General features: G+C 44.4%; 2 protein-coding genes and 1 pseudogene across 11 annotated transcripts in view; 1 reads left to right on the top strand and 2 right to left on the bottom strand.

The window, feature by feature from the left end:
- LOC128412188 (zinc finger protein 850-like) overlaps positions 1-17,820 on the top strand; it is a 322,162-nt pseudogene that overhangs the window by 135,456 nt on the left and 168,886 nt on the right.
- Positions 1-17,820, bottom strand: part of LOC128412033 (zinc finger protein 420-like) — a 317,641-nt gene that overhangs the window by 260,433 nt on the left and 39,388 nt on the right. For 5 of the 10 annotated variants that reach the window (XM_053384826.1, XM_053384828.1, XM_053384835.1 and 2 more), the window contains exon 1: positions 17,050-17,121. The exons of 4 other annotated variants lie outside the window; for them this stretch is intronic. The gene's annotated coding sequence lies outside the window, so the exon portion shown is untranslated. Of the gene's footprint in view, positions 1-17,049; positions 17,126-17,820 lie in introns of those variants that run through there. One more of the 10 variants, XM_053384833.1, reaches the window with a different exon arrangement.
- Positions 9,384-17,820, bottom strand: part of LOC128412278 (zinc finger protein 850-like) — a 59,557-nt gene continuing 51,120 nt past the window's right edge. The window contains exons 7-11 of the mRNA XM_053385186.1: positions 14,412-14,813; positions 14,130-14,211; positions 12,579-12,661; positions 12,334-12,460; positions 9,384-11,528 (exon numbers count right to left, since the gene is read on the bottom strand). Of these exons, the coding sequence (XP_053241161.1) occupies positions 10,156-11,528; positions 12,334-12,460; positions 12,579-12,661; positions 14,130-14,211; positions 14,412-14,813 (2,067 nt within the window). The 3' untranslated portion in view covers positions 9,384-10,155. The remainder of the gene's footprint in view (positions 11,529-12,333; positions 12,461-12,578; positions 12,662-14,129; positions 14,212-14,411; positions 14,814-17,820) is intronic.

Here is a 17,820-nt window from a genome sequence, read left to right as displayed (position 1 = left end):
CCCTCTCCCTTGCCGCCGCGGGGGGATTGCTCTTCCAAGAAACGGCGGAAAGACCTGCCAGCACCCACCGCAGAAACGGCAGGGGAGGGAGCGAGGGAACCTAGAAGGCGAGGCGGAGGTGGGGTAGGAGACGAGGGACGCGCCAAAACACGTCGCCCCTGCCTGCTGGGGGGGGGGTTCCTGGAGAATAAGCGGCCCCTTTTTTGCAGGGGGAGGCGGCGAAGGCAGCCAGGAAAGCAGACGTGGAATAGGCACGATGGGATCTCCCGACTTTCTTACTTTTTTAAAAACTTTGAAGCAGCCACAGGGGAAGCATAGAATCATAGAAGTCCGACTTTGATCATAGAATTGTAGAGTTGGAAGGGGTCCCAAGGGTCATCTAGTCCAACCCACTGCAATGCTAGGGGATTTTATTAGCAGCGTTTACGGGGGGGGTGTTAAGCGCATGAGTGTGGATTTAAACCCCGCTCCCCACATGGTCTGTTTCCTTCCTCTTTGCAGCCCCAAATTCTGGCTGCTGTTGCCCCACCTGCACTGGGGACGGTTTTCACACACAAACACGACTTAAGACGGCAAAAAGATCAGTGCAGACATACATCGTGTTGCTTGCAAAGCAGCGCTTGGCTTTGTCAACCCGATTTGGAAGGAAGATGTCTTTGGGATGGTTGGTCTGGGGCTCCGTCGCTTCAGCCCCCCTAACCCTAGCCTTGTGCTGCAAAACAGATCCCCACATCAATTTTCTTGATTCCCCCCTCTAAAAACTAGGTGCGCCCTATGGTCTGGTGCGCCCTATGGAGCGAAAAATACGGTAAGTAGTTAACCCGAGGTACCACTGCACTCTAAAAGATCACACCATATTTTCCCATGATTACTGGTTGGAGTCTTTAAAAAAAAACATTTTTTTTAGCAAATTTTACATAACAAATTTAAATTCAAACAAATATCTCATCTCATTATGGAGGATTCCCTGACTCAAGGACTTCTTCCACCTGCCTTGCTCCCTCTCATTGTTTGGATTTTATCCATTTCCACAGTCACACAATCAATCAATCAGTAGCTGAACTGGGTTCCACACAGTCACCAAAACAAATTAACTGAAAAAGCCTCAAAAAACCAAAAGACAAAATAAATAGCAAAAACAAAAGTGGCAAACTTAATCTGTTCCAGAAGTCCATTTGACTTCCGAACTGTTTGAAAAGTGCAGTTTCTGATTGGAACAGGTGCCCCGGAAACAATAGCTGACAGTCGCATCGGATGTTCAGCTTCCGAAAAACGTTCGAAAACAGGAACACTTACTTCCGGGTTTTCGGCATTTGAGAACCAAGGCGTTTGAGAACCAAGGCGTTTGAGAACCAAGGTGTTTGAGAATCAAAGTACCACTGTATTAAAGCTATTGCATGCCATACTAGGAAATACTGTCAAATCAGATTTTCAAATGCTCTTCCAGGCTGGCCTCAGCTTATTAGGGAGCTCTCAATGAGAAGAACTCCCTGGAAAAGAGAAGACTCCCTGGAAAAGACCCTGATGTTGGGAAAGATGGAGGGCACAAGGAGAAGGGGGTGACAGAGGAGGAGATGGTTGGACAGTGTTCTCAAAGCTACCAGCATAAGTTTGACCAAACTGCAGGAGGCAGTGGAAGACTGGAGTGCCTGGCGTGCTCTGGTCCAGGGGGTCACGAAGAGTTGGACACGACTAAACGACTAAACAACAACAACAACAATGAGAATAGATGAGACACGGCTTGCCTACGATTTCTGAATCTTTGCCTGCAATTAGCAGAGACGGGAGGAGAAGGACTCACTTCACACTGGGTTACAACCCCTGCACTGATCCTGTGGTCCAGCGACACACAAGGAGCAGCATTCCCATGGCATGTATGCTGAGGTTACTCAACAGTCATTGACAAGGAAAGCGCCCCTTGAAAAGCAGGGAAACTGCCATGATATACCATTGCATTATCAGTTATCAGCATAGTCAAACTTTAAACACTGTTCCATGTGTCAGTTATCTAAAACCCTCCAACTCTAGGAGTCCTCACAAGGGAGCTGGTCCTGGAGCAAGAACTGTGAGGGGAGAGACTCCATCAGGAAAGGCTTCCTTCCACCTGCCTTGCCTCACTCTCTGCTTCTCAGTGTGTATTGTATTATTTTGTGTACTGTGGCTTGCCGTTGTTTTATTGATTATAGTTTAGATATTATTTATTGTAACTGTTAAGAGTGAATTTCTGTTTAACTTTTATATGCTGATATTATTATTTTATACTATTCGAATGATTGTTGAATGTTACTTTTTTGTTGTAGGTTGCTTACTTTAAAGTTGTGTTTTATTATCTCATTTTTGTATTGCATTAGATTGTTATAAGATGCACATTTTTTGTTTCTTCAGCTTGTAAACTGCCTTGATTATTGTAAGGTAGAAAGATGGTATACAAATTTAAAATGATGATGATGATTTCCAGCAAACATTTAAAGCAGTTCTATACATTTTTGCTATTCTTACAGGTGTTAAATACCACCAATACATCATTTTCATATAATTTTCCTTCAACGCACAGAACGCTGTAAATTTCAAGCCTCCCTCCAGTTTTTTCCAAGATGAAAATTGAATATTATGCCCAATATGTTACATTTAATCATTACTGATTAAACACCTGCTACAATTTGACTTCTTCGTCTTTTGTATGCCACTCTAGCAACAATTTATACATTTTAGAAAGTAACTTCACATTATTTTCCAATAAGTCTTTTTCAAACCTTGAAATTTCTGTACTAAATCCATTTTTCTTATCTATTTTAAATACATCATTTAATTGATGCTAATGCAACCAATCTGTAACCAACTTTCTTATGTCTTCAAAACTTTTCAATTTCAGTTGTTCTACTTCTATGAATAACTCTCTATAGGTTGCCCATTACATTTCACATTAGTCTTTTTTAGAGATATAGCTTTCACTGATGAAAGCCACCATGGTGTTTTCTGTTCTAACAGGTTTTTATATTTTCCCCATACTCCATAAATTGCTTTTCTTACCAAATGATTCAAAAATCTTTTTGCACTTTGGTCTTCTTATACCATAAATGTGCATGCCAACCAAATCTATTACCATGACCCTCAAGGTCTAAGTTGTCTGTATTTTTTAACATTATCCACTCCCGTAGCCAGCAGAGACATGATGCTTCATAATATAATTTCAAATCCAGCAGAGAGAAGCCACCTCTTTCTTTGGTATCTGTTAAGAGTTTATATTTAATCATTGCTTTCTTGCCCTGCCAGATAAATTTGGAAATGTATTTTTGCCATTGTTTGAAGTGTCCCTCTCTGCTGACCATGGGTATTGTTTGAAATATAAACAACATTCTTGTAAGGTAATTAAAAAAGTTTGGGAAATGATTTACAATGAATTGAAGAAAATGTTCAAAAACCCGAGGCATTTTTGTTGGGGATTGTAGGGAAAGACCTGCCAAAAAAGTTGAAAAACATCATGTATGCAACAACGGCCGCAAGAGTTCTGGTAGCACAAGGATGGAAGACTGAAGAAATCCCAACTAAAGAATCATGGCAACAAAAATTGACGGACTATGCAGAATTGGCAAAATTGACATATAAGCTACGGGACAAGGATAACTATGACTTTAAGGATGAATGGGAACCGTTTACAAAGTATCTGAAGACGCAACAAAGCGAACTGGACTCTTTGGCAGGTTTTGAATAAACATTCCCAAACCTTTTATTGATAATAATCAGCTAAATAGTTTGATGATCTATACAAATTTGTAACATGCAGAAAACAGCATTTTTAGAGAAACCAAAGACTGGAACTGGGGAAGTTGGGGGGGTTGCGGGGGGGGGGAGGAAAAATGGGGGGGAACAAGGATGATATGTTTTTGGATAATATGTCTTGTTATAATTTTGAATAATTTTTTTAAAAATGAAATATAAACAACATTCTTGGCAATACATTCATTTTCAGAACTGAAATTCTTTCCCAAAGTGATATTCATCTTTCCCCAGATCTCCACATTTTTCTTTGTCTCATTCCACGTTGTTACATAATTATCCTTTAAAATGTTTATATTCTTAGCAGTTAACCATACCCCCAGATACTTCACCTTTTTTAATTGTCAATTGTGTTGCTAGTTGTAGTTTATTTTTATTTTGTTCTGTCATATTTTTCACCAGTACTTTTGTTTTATTTTTATTTAACTTGAATCCTGCTACCTGTCCAAACTCAAATATTTTATCTAATACCCTTGGTATACTTACCAATGGTTTTTCCACTGTTATTACAAGGTCATCTGCAAATGCTCTCAATTTATACACTTTGCACCCAACTGTTATACCTTTTATTTCTTCATTAAATCTTATGTTCCTCACCAGGGTCTCTAATACTAAAATAAACAATAATGACAACAAGGGGCAACCCTGTCCTGTCTCTTTTGTAATTTTACACTTTTCTGATGCTACATTATTCACTATCAGCATTGCCTGCTGATCTGTATAAATTGCATCAATTCCTCTTAAAATGTTTCTCCAAAATTCACTATTTACATAGATTTTTTCCAAGACACATTGTCAAAAGCCTTCTCTGCATCCACAAACATCAGAGCAGCCTGCTTTTAATTCCTGACCTCCAGATATTCTATTCTATTAATTATATTCCTTATGTTGTCCTTCATCTGTCGGCCAGGAAGAAAGCCAGCTTGATCCTGATGAACTAACTTTTTTAACAACAATTCACCATAATATTAGCAAATAATTTATAATCATTGTTGAGCAGAGAAATAGGCCTATTTTTTACTGAAAGCAAATCTGTGTCTTGTTTGGAAGCAATTTTATGTATGCCTCTTTCCATGAATCTGGAATTTTCCCTTGTGTTCAACATTTTATTCATTACATCTTTCAACGGTTGTATCAGAAAGTCTTGTAGTTATTTTTATAATATTTGGCTGGTAGACCATCTGGCTCTGGCGATTTGCCTAATTTTAAATGGTTAGCTCCTTGTTGCACCTCTTGTGCATTCAAATAATTTTCTCCTTCAGAATTTTTGGTAACTTACTCTGCTTTAAATATTCTTCAATTATATCTTTATTTTCTTTACCAGCTTGATATTGCTCTGTATAATATTTTACAAATTGCCTTGTAATATCCTTCGGGTTATCTACTATTTTGCCTTCTATTCTCAATTTATTTATTACAGTCTGTCCCTGTTTCTTTTTTTAATTGCCAGGCAAGTAGTTTCCCTGGTTTATTTGCAAATTCAAAGTTTTTCTACCTTAGTATTTGTGGCATTCCCGGGGGGTCCGCACGCTTCCTCTGAGCGGCTCTGCTTTTCCCCCAGGGACCTCCGACTCCAGCAGCACGTAAATACAGCGGAACAGAAGCAGGGTCGCCGTGTGTGCGTAATAAATCAGGCTGAACGCAGGCTGTCTCCTTATCTTAGTTTTAAGTCTTTATTCCCTTAGCAAAACACAACAGTTATAAATCTCCTGGTGACAATGCACTCATGGTCGCTGCTCTCTCACAACGGAGCAAACACACACTGAGAGAAACACAGTAAAACACTCCCCTCAGTATTCTAAACCACGCCTCAGAATGTGAGACGTCACTCAGAACTTCTTAACCCTGTGAGTTCTGAGCCTCTCTCCACACCCCCTCTCGAATCACGTTCTGAGAGGAGTTGTGAACACATATTTACAGACCTCTGAGTGTTCAACACTTTCCCCACTGCCTTCCGCCCCTTCCTGGCATCGTTGTTAGGCACCTGTTGAACCTCCTCACAAATCTCAGGTTCGCACTGTGCGAAACCAACCCACGCATTTGTGACCTGAAACCTCTCAGGTGGAATTCCCTTTGTCGCCCGAGATGACCGCCTGGGCACAAACTGGGGTGCTCCTTCTGACCCACTGGGGTCAGCAAGTGCGTCTTCTTCATCAGAAGATTCCCCCTCTGACTTGACACGTCTGTGAGCTTTCTCCATTATGCGAACAGGAGATGAGGGCTCACTCTTGGACACTCTTTTAACAACCTGTGGAGACGCCCTACTCTGTTCAGGAACCTGGTCTCCACCAGCAGGTTCAGACTCTGGCTCTTCCTCCTCCTCAGAGTCGGACAGACAATCTGAGTGAACATCAGGGCTCGCTTTGCACCTTGCCCAACCATCCTGCTCATAGAACTCAGCCTGTTTACTGACCAGAAGCTTGGTCTGATCACCTTCTGGATATGCAAATCTCCATCCCTTAGTCGCAGGCTCATACCCACAGAAGATCATTTCCTGGTACCTTGGGCCACCCTCCTGCTGTTGAAACTTTGGTACAGGCACCATGGCTCTGCTACCGAAAGCACGAAAGAAATGCACAAGCGGCCGTTCTTCGTGAAGCAGGAAATACGGGGTGTCACCTACCACTGCATTGTAGCACCTGTTCATCGTGAAATTGGCCGTCTTCACCGCCTCCCCCCAAAAACTTTGAGGCAAACCAGAGTCACACAGTAGAATCTCTGATGCTTGAACCAGAGCTTTACTCCTAAGCTCTGCCACGCCACTCTCCTGAGGAGAAGTCACCTTGTGACGTATCCCTCTCTGGCGAAAGAAACCCTTTAGAGCAGACCCAGTGACTTCTGAACCTCGGTCACACTTGAACCCCTGCACCTTGGTGGAGAACCTTAGTTCCACCTCAGCAATCCAATCTTTGATCAGTTGTGTTGCCTCCTCCTTAGTTCTCAGCGTGTACGCCCATGCGTTCTGCGTAAAATCATCTGTCAGCACCATCAGAACCTTGGCCTTGCCCAGACTTGGCTGTGGCATACCAAAAAGGTCTGCATGTACAAGCTCAAAAGGCTTTGTGGTTACTCTCTCCACCCTGGGATAATTATATCCCTTGTTCCTGGCTTTTCTGCAAGCTCTGCAATTCAAAGGTTGACCACATTCGCGTATCCGGCACCCTTTGGTGCACTCTGATAACATCTGAATGTCTTCACAGGAACCATGTGACATTCTCTTGTGCCACACGCAAGCACACGACACATGAGTGTGATCAGTGGCTTTCCCAGCATTCCCCTCACCCTCCAGAGGTGTTTCCAGAACAAATAGGTTGTTCTGATTTTTCTCAATACGTGCTAGCTGCCTCCCCCCTCTGGAAATTGTACAAACATTTTTCTCAAAACACACTACATATCCCTCCTGTAAAAGGCATGGTACAGATAAAAGACAATGTTTTATCTCAGGCACAACGTAGACCTTCAGCTCCGCCTGTAAGAAAGAGACAAACAAGGTCCCCATATTAGTCACACGTCTCTGTGAACTGTCAGCAAAGCACAGTGTTTTCCCAGCTGAAACAGCTCTGCAGTTCCTTATCTCGACACCAGGTGTCTCTGTTACCAGATGAGCATTCGAGGCAGAGTCCACAATCCAACGCAGCACTCTCTCCTCACTGGAGTTGTCCTTCTTTGTTGCCTTAGCAACGGACTTCCTGCTGCCCCCGACCTTGCAGGTGGTGTTCTTCAACACTGCCATTGAAGCAGTCAGCTGATAAGCTTTCCCACGCCTGCCTCCTCTGCAGGCCTGGTTGCCATGGAAACCCGGCTGGTTCCCATGGGAAGCGTCCTTGGACACATCCTGCCCTGTCTCCCTTGCTCTCTGTGGGCAGCTGCGACACAGATGGTCAGAAGAATTGCAGACAAAACAACGCCGAGTGGAAAACTTTGCAAACTTGCCTTTGGTCTTCTCTGCCCCCCCAACCTTTCCAGCAGCACTCCTTGAGGCTTTTCTGCCTTTGGGGACGTGGCTTTTGGCTTCTGCTGTGGGTTCTCTGCAAACCCCCTCCAGCTCCTGCCAAACAGCCTGGGCACTCTCAAGACCCTTGGAATGGCCTGCACCCCCACTCTCAGGTGCAAAGTTCCCAGTGGAACAGATTGCCACTGCATTTCTCTTCTCTTCTCTCAGCCGCTCTCCAGCATACAGCTCATGTGTTGAGGCATTGCAATAGCTTCCCAACACAGTCCCAGCCCCCTCTGGGCTTTCTGGGCGGCCCTCAGCCCCTCCTGGGCTTGGTGCTTCCTCAGAGCAATTCTCAGCCCCCTCTGGCCTGGCTCCCACTGCCTTCTTCAGTGCCTGCCACTCGACCCAGGGCTTGCTCCCGTCCACCTTATCAAAAGGGACTGACGATTCCTGGCTGTCTGCCATCTTCTCCCGGGGCCCAGCCTACTTACGTACAGTAGTAGCACCTCCCGGTCCAGCAGATCAGATCTTCCCAGTGAGCTCCCCTCTGTCTCAAACGTCCGGCACAGCTCCAACTGGCTCCAGCTTCTCCTCAGCTGGCTCTTGGCTGCAGTCTTCCCCTCAGCCGGCTTCTCCCACACGCACGAACGTTGCTTATCTCTGCTTCAAAGCGTTTGCTGATGACCCCATAACCTGTGGCATTCCCGGGGGGTCCGCACGCTTCCTCTGAGCGGCTCTGCTTTTCCCCCAGGGACCTCCGACTCCAGCAGCACGTAAATACAGCGGAACAGAAGCAGGGTCGCCGTGTGTGCGTAATAAATCAGGCTGAACGCAGGCTGTCTCCTTATCTTAGTTTTAAGTCTTTATTCCCTTAGCAAAACACAACAGTTATAAATCTCCTGGTGACAATGCACTCATGGTCGCTGCTCTCTCACAACGGAGCAAACACACACTGAGAGAAACACAGTAAAACACTCCCCTCAGTATTCTAAACCACGCCTCAGAATGTGAGACGTCACTCAGAACTTCTTAACCCTGTGAGTTCTGAGCCTCTCTCTTCCATTCAATTTCTTGGTTCACTAACATTGTTTGTAACGTTTTTACATTCCGCTTTATTGAATATTTTCAGGGGGTTTTTTAATCAATTCTTTTTCATTTCTAATCAATTCTTTCAAAATTTATTTTTACCTTCTCTAACCTTTTTTTTTTGATATGCACTTTGCTGAATAAAGAAAGCTATCACCACTGCTTTACTTGTATCCCAGACCATATTATTTTCTGTCCCTTGATTCAAATTTAATTCAAAATAGTCTTTCAGGATTTTTTCTGGGGTTTTTTTTGCAAAGTTACTTGGTGTCAGGGGACTGCCGTCAGAACAGGGGAGGGTGGCAGGGGAGCAGTTGGGATACAGCTCCTCCTCTCCAGCGGTGGGGAAAGCCACACCTCCAGTGAAGGAGAGAAGGGACCAGCCAAGTGGGGAAAGGGCTCGAGGATGCTGCGGAAAGCCCCAGCGCCTCATCTAGCCAGGCTGGCAGAAAAGGGGTTGAGGATGCTGCTGAGAGCCCCAGGGCCTCACATAGCCAGGCTGACCAGGAGGGACGCATGCCCCTTCCGTTGCCCATTCTCTTGCCTTTTATCAGTTTGTTAGCATTCAAAGGGGTTTTGCTGAATCATTTATGTAGCAAACGTGATATATACAAAGAGAGGGTAAAGGCTCCCTCCCCCTTACATACCATATTTTACATCGAAGGAAGTCTTCTTTCCAGTTTGAATCATTATGGCTCTGTAGCTGTTTCAATTTAAGGGTCTGGTGACTTCTGTTTCAGTGTATCTGAAGAAGTGTGCATGTACACGAAAATTTATACCCAGAACAAACATAGTTGATCTCTAAAGTGCTACTGGATAATTTTTCAATTTAGCAGTTTATGATATTTTCCCATATTTTACAGCATGTGTCTGTATATTAGTTCTAAATTTATTCTAATAAACTGAACTCCCTCTGCTTCTTAATGGCTGCGTAGGAGGGTTACAGATAAGCAAAGTGCTTTTGCACTCAGCGCCTCCCTGCCGCTCGGATTCCATGCCGGAGTAAGAGCCAGGTAACAAGATGATCTGTGAATGAAGCTAACTCCCCCCGGGTCCTGGGGGGAGCTTGCAAGGATAATTACTCTCAAATCATCCATGTTTATTCTTTGCTAACGATCACCGCTATAGTGGGAGTGGCATTAAGGCAGACCGGAACCGGAAATCCAGCCCCCTAAAATATTTTATAATGGGAGGGGGCAAAGACCCCATGGCCTCTAGGAGTTGCCTCCTATAGCCTACACCCACAGGTCTCAGGGTGGTTACAACATAAAAACACAATATAATAAAACGAAAATACACATACACAAAAAACACCTTACACTCCCCCTCCAAACATTTTAAAAAGGCATTAGATGTCAATCGGCCAAAGACCTGGTTAAAGAGGCGCATATCTGGCTGGCGACTAAAGTGGTATTATGAAGGGTTTTTCTGCCCTTCGTATGAATTCTTTGGTGGGAAGTGAGATGGGAGCTCTTACTGAAGCTCTTTCCACATTCCCTGCACTGATAGGGTTTCTCTCCTGTATGAATTCTGTGATGGAAAGTAAGATAGGAGCTCGTACTGAAGCTCTTTCCACATTCCCTGCACTGATAGGGTTTCTCTCCTGTATGAATTCTATGATGGAAAGTAAGATAGGAGCTCGTACTGAAGCTCTTTCCACATTCCCTGCACTGATAGGGTTTCTCTCCTGTATGAATTCTATGATGGAAAGTAAGATAGGAGCTCGTACTGAAGCTCTTTCCACATTCCCTGCACTGATACGGTTTCTCCCCTGTATGAATTCTTTTGTGGAAAGTGAGATAGGAGCTCGTACTGAAGCTCTTTCCACATTCCACGCACTGATAGGGTTTCTCCCCTGTATGAATTCTTTGATGGTAAGTGAGATCGGTGCTCCGACGGAAGTGCTTTCCACATTCTAAGCATGTATAGGGTTTCTCCCCTGTATGAATTCTTTGATGGGAAGTAAGAAGGGAACTCGTACTGAAGCTTTTTCTACATTCCAAGCACTGATATGGCTTCTCCCCTGTATGACTTCTTTGGTGGGAAGTGAGATGGGCACTCTGAATAAAGCTCTTTCCACATTCTAAGCATATATAGGGTTTCTCCCCAGTGTGAATTCTTTGATGGAAAGTGAGATCACTGCTCCGACGGAAGCTCTTTCCACATTCCAAGCAATCGTATGGTTTCTCCCCTGTATGAATTCTTACATGGGAAGTGAGATCGGTGCTCCGACAGAAGCTCTTTCCACATTCCAAGCAATTATATGGTTTCTCTCCTGTATGAATTTTTTGATGGGAACTGAGGTGGGAGCTCTTACTGAAGCTCTTTCCACATTCCACACACTGATAGGGTTTCTCCCCTGTATGAAATCTTTGATGGGAAGTGAGATGTGAGCTCTTTCTGAAGCTCTTTCCACATTCCATACACTTATAGGGTTTCTCCCCTGTATGAATTCTTTGATGGGAAGTGAGACTGTGGTTGTGAGTGAATCTCTTTTCACATTCCACGCACTGATAGGGTTTCTCCCCTGTATGAATTCTCTGATGGGAACTCAGAGAGGAGCTTGTACTGAAGCTCTTTTCACATTCCAAGCACTGATATGGTTTCTTCCTAATGGCATTTCTTTGATGGGAAGTAGAACGGGAACTTTTTCCACATTCAAGATATTGATACGGCTTCTCCATTTTGTCATGGTCACCCTTGTTCTTGATTTCCAGTCGTTCGCGATCTACAATGAAGAGAAATGATTAGAGTTTCAGGGAGAAATTAATGAGGAATAGTTGTTAACATTGGTAATAGAGGCATAACGCAAGTGGTTTAGATGGATGGTTTTACTAAGGGGTTGGGTGCATTTATTCACGGGGTTCAACTGGCATCCTTAGGGGAACCTGTGATATATAATTTAAAATATATATATTATTTTTATTAATTGCACATATTAGTTGCACATATTTTCCAATATTACAGCTCCAATACCACATAATAAATCTTTGGCTTTGACAGCCTTAGACTTCCTTCAACCCCTTCTAATGGTTTTCTAAATTTCTTTCTGTTTTGCATTTTTGTTACTATTCTTTTTTTATATATACATACTATTTTTACTATTCTTTTATTATTGTGCATAAAAAGGAATACAAAAACACACAAAGAAAAATACATAAACACAGAACAATCTGCCATTTCCAGATTTGTCAGTCTTCTCTTTTGTCAACCAAAAGCTTATAGAAGGAAAAACAAAAATAGAAAGCCTACTTTAGACAGAAGCTACTTCAACTTCCCTAATGACTCTGAAGTTTGCAGTCAAATGGGTCTGGGTAGTTCAGACCAGAATGATACTTGTTTAAGAAGCTGCAACCAGAGGAAGAACATCCACAGAAAAAACAGTAATTTACTGTTCAAGGTTAATGGTGGGAATATTAAAATCCCAGGTGTTGTAAGGGGCACTGTTGAATTCTGTGAAAATATATGAGGTTCATCATAGAGAGCTGTTTTGAATTTAAAAACAGATATTATGATCCCACTGGGAGCCTTACCAAGATAGGCCACGATCCCACGATTCTCCTCCATGACGTCCTTATGCAGCGCTCTCTGGTCAGGATCCAGCAATGCCCACTCCTCGTCCGTAAAACAAACAGCAACGTCTTCAAAGCACACTGGACCCTAAAGGAAAAAGGGAAATGTTCTCCTCTGAGACAACACTGTTGTTCACCACCACTCCTTGAGCTAGGACATTGTTCCACCCCTTGACCTCTATCTTCACAAGGCCTCTTCCCCTGACCTGATCTGGTTCCACAGCTGCTGCTTCCATTCTGTCCCCATTCAAAGATGGATGAATAGGTCTTGCGGGCATCATTCTGTCACCTGCAAGAGGAAAAAGGTAAGGGGGAGGCCCAGAGTGCCTTCTTGTCTCACAGGTGAATCAGTGCATCTCAAACTACACAGGGGCCTTTGAGAAAGTCTCGCCTGCTGAGTGCATTTGGATGTTTGGGTGCATTTCAGATGTTAGTTATGAAAAATATATCTCCCCACCTCTGGGCTCTTGGTCCCACTATCTCCCCCAATACAAGATGAAAAGAACCCACAGATGAGTTTCAAAACCATGGTGGATTAGAAAAGCAATGATTAAAAAAATATATAAAATAAACAGGGTTTTTTAAATTTTAATTTGGATTTTTAAAAATTTAAATCTGATTTTTAAAAATAAATTGCTTTTGGAGGAAAAATCTTTCTATTGATAGTTTTCTATTTAAGTAACATTATAGTTCAAAGGTTACTCATAAGGAAATAAGGATTTGTTTTTAATTATGTAGCATGAGCCTTTATATACAATGTCTAAATTTTTTGGTAAATGAATTCCATTAATCCATTCACAATGTCATGCAATTCCAGAGCTTTCTGTAAGAATATTTGGGGCAGTTTTTCTAACATGAAGATATTATCACAGATGTTTGTTTTTGCAGTTCTTAAAAGAGTGAATTTGTGTCCGCAAAAATCATGCCTTTTCTTCACAGGAAAAATGCTATAAAATAAACATACAGAGTTGAGGAGAAAACCTTCACCTTATTCTTCCTTTGCAAATTTATATACACAAAATCAACCCTTTAACTCTTAAATGATAAGTTCAAAGAGGTTCAATGAATAGATTGTTTGGAGTGTGTCAGGGAACTGCCATCAGAGCCAGAGGCGGAGGGAAGGCTCCAGAGCGATGCTGGAGAGGGGCCCAGCAGGGAGAGAGGCAGCCCATCTGCTGGGGAAGGAAATCAGCGTAACACCAGGGGTGAAGGGGGGCATATGGGGGAATCGGCGAGGGGGCTCCAGGACCTTGAAGTGCTTGCCAGTCAACTAATAAGAGTTTGCGGTTTCCAGGCCCTTCTTCCCAGGGCTCAACTGGCACTGTCCAAACAATAAAATCTCTAACTACTGTACGCCAGTTAAAAAACATGGATACATATGCTGTAATGTTATTGTTTTAGTTAAATAAAATATTTAAATTGTTATTAAGGAAATGATTATTTATTTATTTTTCTCCTTCCAATAAAGTACAGCAGAAAAGTTGTCCAAATATAAGCAGCTATCTTAGGGATCCTGACAATAATTCCATAATTATCTATGTATTTCTAACCAAATCAGTAATCTTTGATAAAACTGTAAAAACCACTCCGAAAATTTATTATTCTAAAAATGAAACCTTCATCTGGTTGTAAATATTAAGATTATACCAGCAAGAATGAGATTTTCTGTAAAAACAAATGATTTGATTCAAATCCATCCTGTTCAAAGCCAAAGGAATATGACCAAATGGAGAGAGAAAAAACTCCTGCCTCCTTACCCTGATGCCTCTTTCTGATGTCCAACGGAGGCCTCTCTGCCTCACAGGAATCCAGGTCCATTTCTGCAAAATGATCATTTTCCTGAAAGACCAACAAGGATTCAAAACAGAGAATGAATGGCGAGAAATGTTAGAAAGAGAATGACAAAGACTTGAAGGGTGTGAGATCTCATTCCATGGATGCTTTCCCAGAAAAAGGATGCGCCATTAGGAGAGCATTTTTGGATGTTCTCCGGCCTGTTTGGAGCCCCTTGGGAGTATCCAGAGGAAAGTCTCTCTCACCTGTTTTCTCTCCTCTGCCTGACTCAGGAGGAAACCTTCGGCCAGGGCCACCGCCTGCGAACTGGTCTCCGCTCCGCATTCCCTCACCCAGCTCTCCATCTCCAGGGGAAGGACAGCCAGGAACTGCTCCAAGATCACCAGGTCCAGCATCTCAGCTTTCGTGTGCCTTTCTGGCTTCAGCCACTGATGGTCAAGGTGGTGGAGTCGGCTGCAAACCTCTCGGGGTCCTTTGGCCTCCTGGCAGCAGAACTGCCTCACCTGCTGGCTCTGCACCTCTGAGCAGAGGGTGTCCTCCTCACCCAGGATCTTCTGCACAGTGTTTTCCCATAACCCCCCACTGCTCCCAGTTTGGTTGGCATGGCCTCTTCCTGTTCCAGGGCCAGCTGAGTCTCGCACATCCATCTATGCTCTCAGGAAGCCTCTGAGAGATCGGAAGGAACCCTTTGGTCTTCTGCAAAGTTCTGTCTGTCTTAGTGCGAAGCTCTTGCAAATCCTACAAAGCAAATACAGTGCATAAAGTTGTATAAAGTTTACACACCCTCTTCTCTCTCTACTGAGCACCCAAGAATCCTGCAAAATCCCTTTGTCAATAAATACAGTATGGGGGAAAAACATTTTAGATTTTTTTAGCAGCAATGCCAAAATTGTTAGGAAACCAGACAATGAGGAAGAAGAGGCTACCAGCACCAACAATAGTGATATAAATCCGCACAGGAAAAATGCTAATCCACCAACTTTCTCAAAGTTGCAGTGAGAACATCCATGGCTGGAGATGTTTTGGTATGCCCTGACTGCTAAGTATTTGCCTGGGCCGAGGACACAGGTTTTGTGAAAGGCAGAGCAGCATAAAGGAATGAAACAGGGTGTATATATTTATATTCTGCTTTTGAAATGTGGCATTTTTGTGATATGGAAGAAAGTGGGTGAAATCTAAGAGGAGTCAGTCAGTGAATAAAATTCTCAGGCTCCTTTAAGACCAGATGCGCTGAGTCCATGTTCTCTGCTTATGGTGATGTTTTATTCTCTGGGCTTGGTCTGACTTACATGTGAAACCCATTTCCGGATTGTTTTATTCAGTGCTGTGATGTGTTGCAAAATCCAGGACTGTCCCTGTGAAATAGGGACACTTGGAGGGTTTGCATCATGCACCCGAATCGGGTCTACAAGTAACTACAGAGAAGAAGAACTGAGCGAAATAACAGAAGCATTGCCTAGCAATGCGAAAGTTGACAAGAAAGCCATCATGGAGGAATTTCGGAGTTTTAAAGACAAGCTGGGCAAGGTCTCCAAGCAGAGCCTGCAGCTTCTGTCTCATATCTTAATCTATGCAGAGTTCTGAACTTCTTGCAGCTTCTCCCAGTAAAGCAGAATGCAAGATGGGGGGGGGGGGGGAGCCAGCTAAATCTGGTGAAAACAGCCAGAATCACTTGCTTGTCACTACCAGTGATGAATGTGATACAGCATCAAAAGAAGAAGAAAAAAGCTAGCGCTATTCTAGGCTGCATCCACAGAAGTCTCGAGTCCAGATCATGGGAAGCCATATTCCTGCTCTATCCTGCCTTGGTGTCATTCTCCCCCCCCCCCCCAATGGGGAGTGGAAGGCCAAATGAGTGGAGAGGAGACTCACCAGACCCCAGCAGGGGACAGCGATGCAGCCCTTGAAAGACAGACACAAAAACTGACTCCTATGGGAATAATTTGCATCTTTTGAATAATGGATGCTTGGCTCTCATTGGGGTCCTCACCCGGGGGTCCTCAGGAGTTGCTCTCCCCCCACCCCCACTTCAGGGCACATTTCTCCACTGCTTCCGTCTCCTTTTATTGCACTTGGACTCTCTGCTGCTCTCAAGACAGACTCCTGGGTGGGGTCCCTTTTTCTTTGCTCTGAGGGCCAGGTATGTATCTGGCCAACCCCCTGAGGGCCAAGTGGACGGGGCCAAATACGTCTCACTTGAAATTCAGGCGGGCAATTTATTATTATTATTATTCTTTTAGCCGGCTTAACACACACACAGCCATTGATGCCCAGGTCCCTGGAGGCTCAGGGAGTAGCAGCGCCCATTTCCGGCTGCTTTGCCAGCAACAATCCCTTTGGGAGAGAGAGGATGTGGTCCTGGGATGCCCTGCTCTGGGTGCGAGGGGATGGCTGCAGTGGCCTCCGTGGGGAGCTGCCCTGGGAGACACTGGGAAACTGGTCCCCAATGCAGCAGCCAGACTCTGGGCTGGGATCCCTCGCTTTATCCCTGGCCTTTCTCTCCCAACTTTCCCTTCCTTCCTCCCTGTGGGGTTTTTTTTTGGTGGGGGGCTAGTCCACCTCCTCGTCCAGCTTTGGAAAACCATTTGCAGATGTTCCCTCTGTTGTGCAATGAGGCTGAGCGACGTCACACAGTTAAAGTCCCAGGGACTCCTTTGTTTAAAGAAGGGAGATCTTTTCTGAAGGGGGGGCGGAGGGCCAGATGAGTTTGGGACCCTCTGATCTGCAGGAAGGAGAGCGTTGCAGACCTGGCCCCTCCCTGGCAGGACCCTCTCCTCCCTGACTTGGGGTCCCCCCCTGCAGGAGCAGATCTGGCCCCCCAGGCCTCCTCCCCTGCTGCAGCCCTGGGACCCCCACCAGATCCCAGAGAGAGGGGAGACTCACCAGATCCCAGGAGGGGGCAGCGAGGCAGCCCTTGCAGGGGAGACACAAAGCAACACCCCCCCTTCCTTGCAGAAAAGGACTGAGAGGGAGGGGGCTTGGCTCTGGAGGACCTGCCCCCCCCCCGCTTCCTGTCCTCTCTAGGAATGCAGCTCACTTCCCTTTAACCCTTGCCAAGCCGAATCCCTCCAGCTCAGCCCTCTCTCGCTTGGCAGAACCTCATATTCTTATTATTTCTTATGGATTTCGGGGGGGGGCAGCTGCCCCCCTGGCTCCGCCAATGCCCAGATATCCTTTGGGGGTGAGGCTCTTGGCTGGACTCTGAGCATCTCCCTCCCTTGGCCGGAAAGTGGAGGAGCAGCTTGCAGGGAAAAGGACCAATTCTGCAGCTCCAGCTCCAGAGGCATAGCAAGGTCAGGTGGTACCCGGTTTCACACACCCCCCCCACACACATACAGAATTCTTTTCATCAGTAAAAGAAGTTACACACAACTATTTAAAATATTTAGAAATAATTACAAATGAACCGTTTGCTGAGAATCAGATTAAAATACATGTCCACATCTTAAATATCTGGATGGGCTTGCCTAAACAAACATTTATTTATTTTTGCAGGCACCAAAAAGAAAAGCGGGAAAAGTAATGCGGGCAGGGAGTTCCAAGGTCTACCTGTGTCGCCACACTAAAACTTTGCTTTCTCACAAGTACAGGTGTTCTATGTGGAACCGGTAACTGTGCCAGTTTTCTCAAAGCAGTTGAGTTGGGAATACATGG

This window comes from Podarcis raffonei, chromosome 4, assembly GCF_027172205.1.
Source record: "Podarcis raffonei isolate rPodRaf1 chromosome 4, rPodRaf1.pri, whole genome shotgun sequence".
Classification (NCBI taxonomy): Eukaryota; Metazoa; Chordata; class Lepidosauria; order Squamata; family Lacertidae; genus Podarcis; species Podarcis raffonei.
This window is presented reverse-complemented; position numbering and strand designations above follow the sequence as displayed.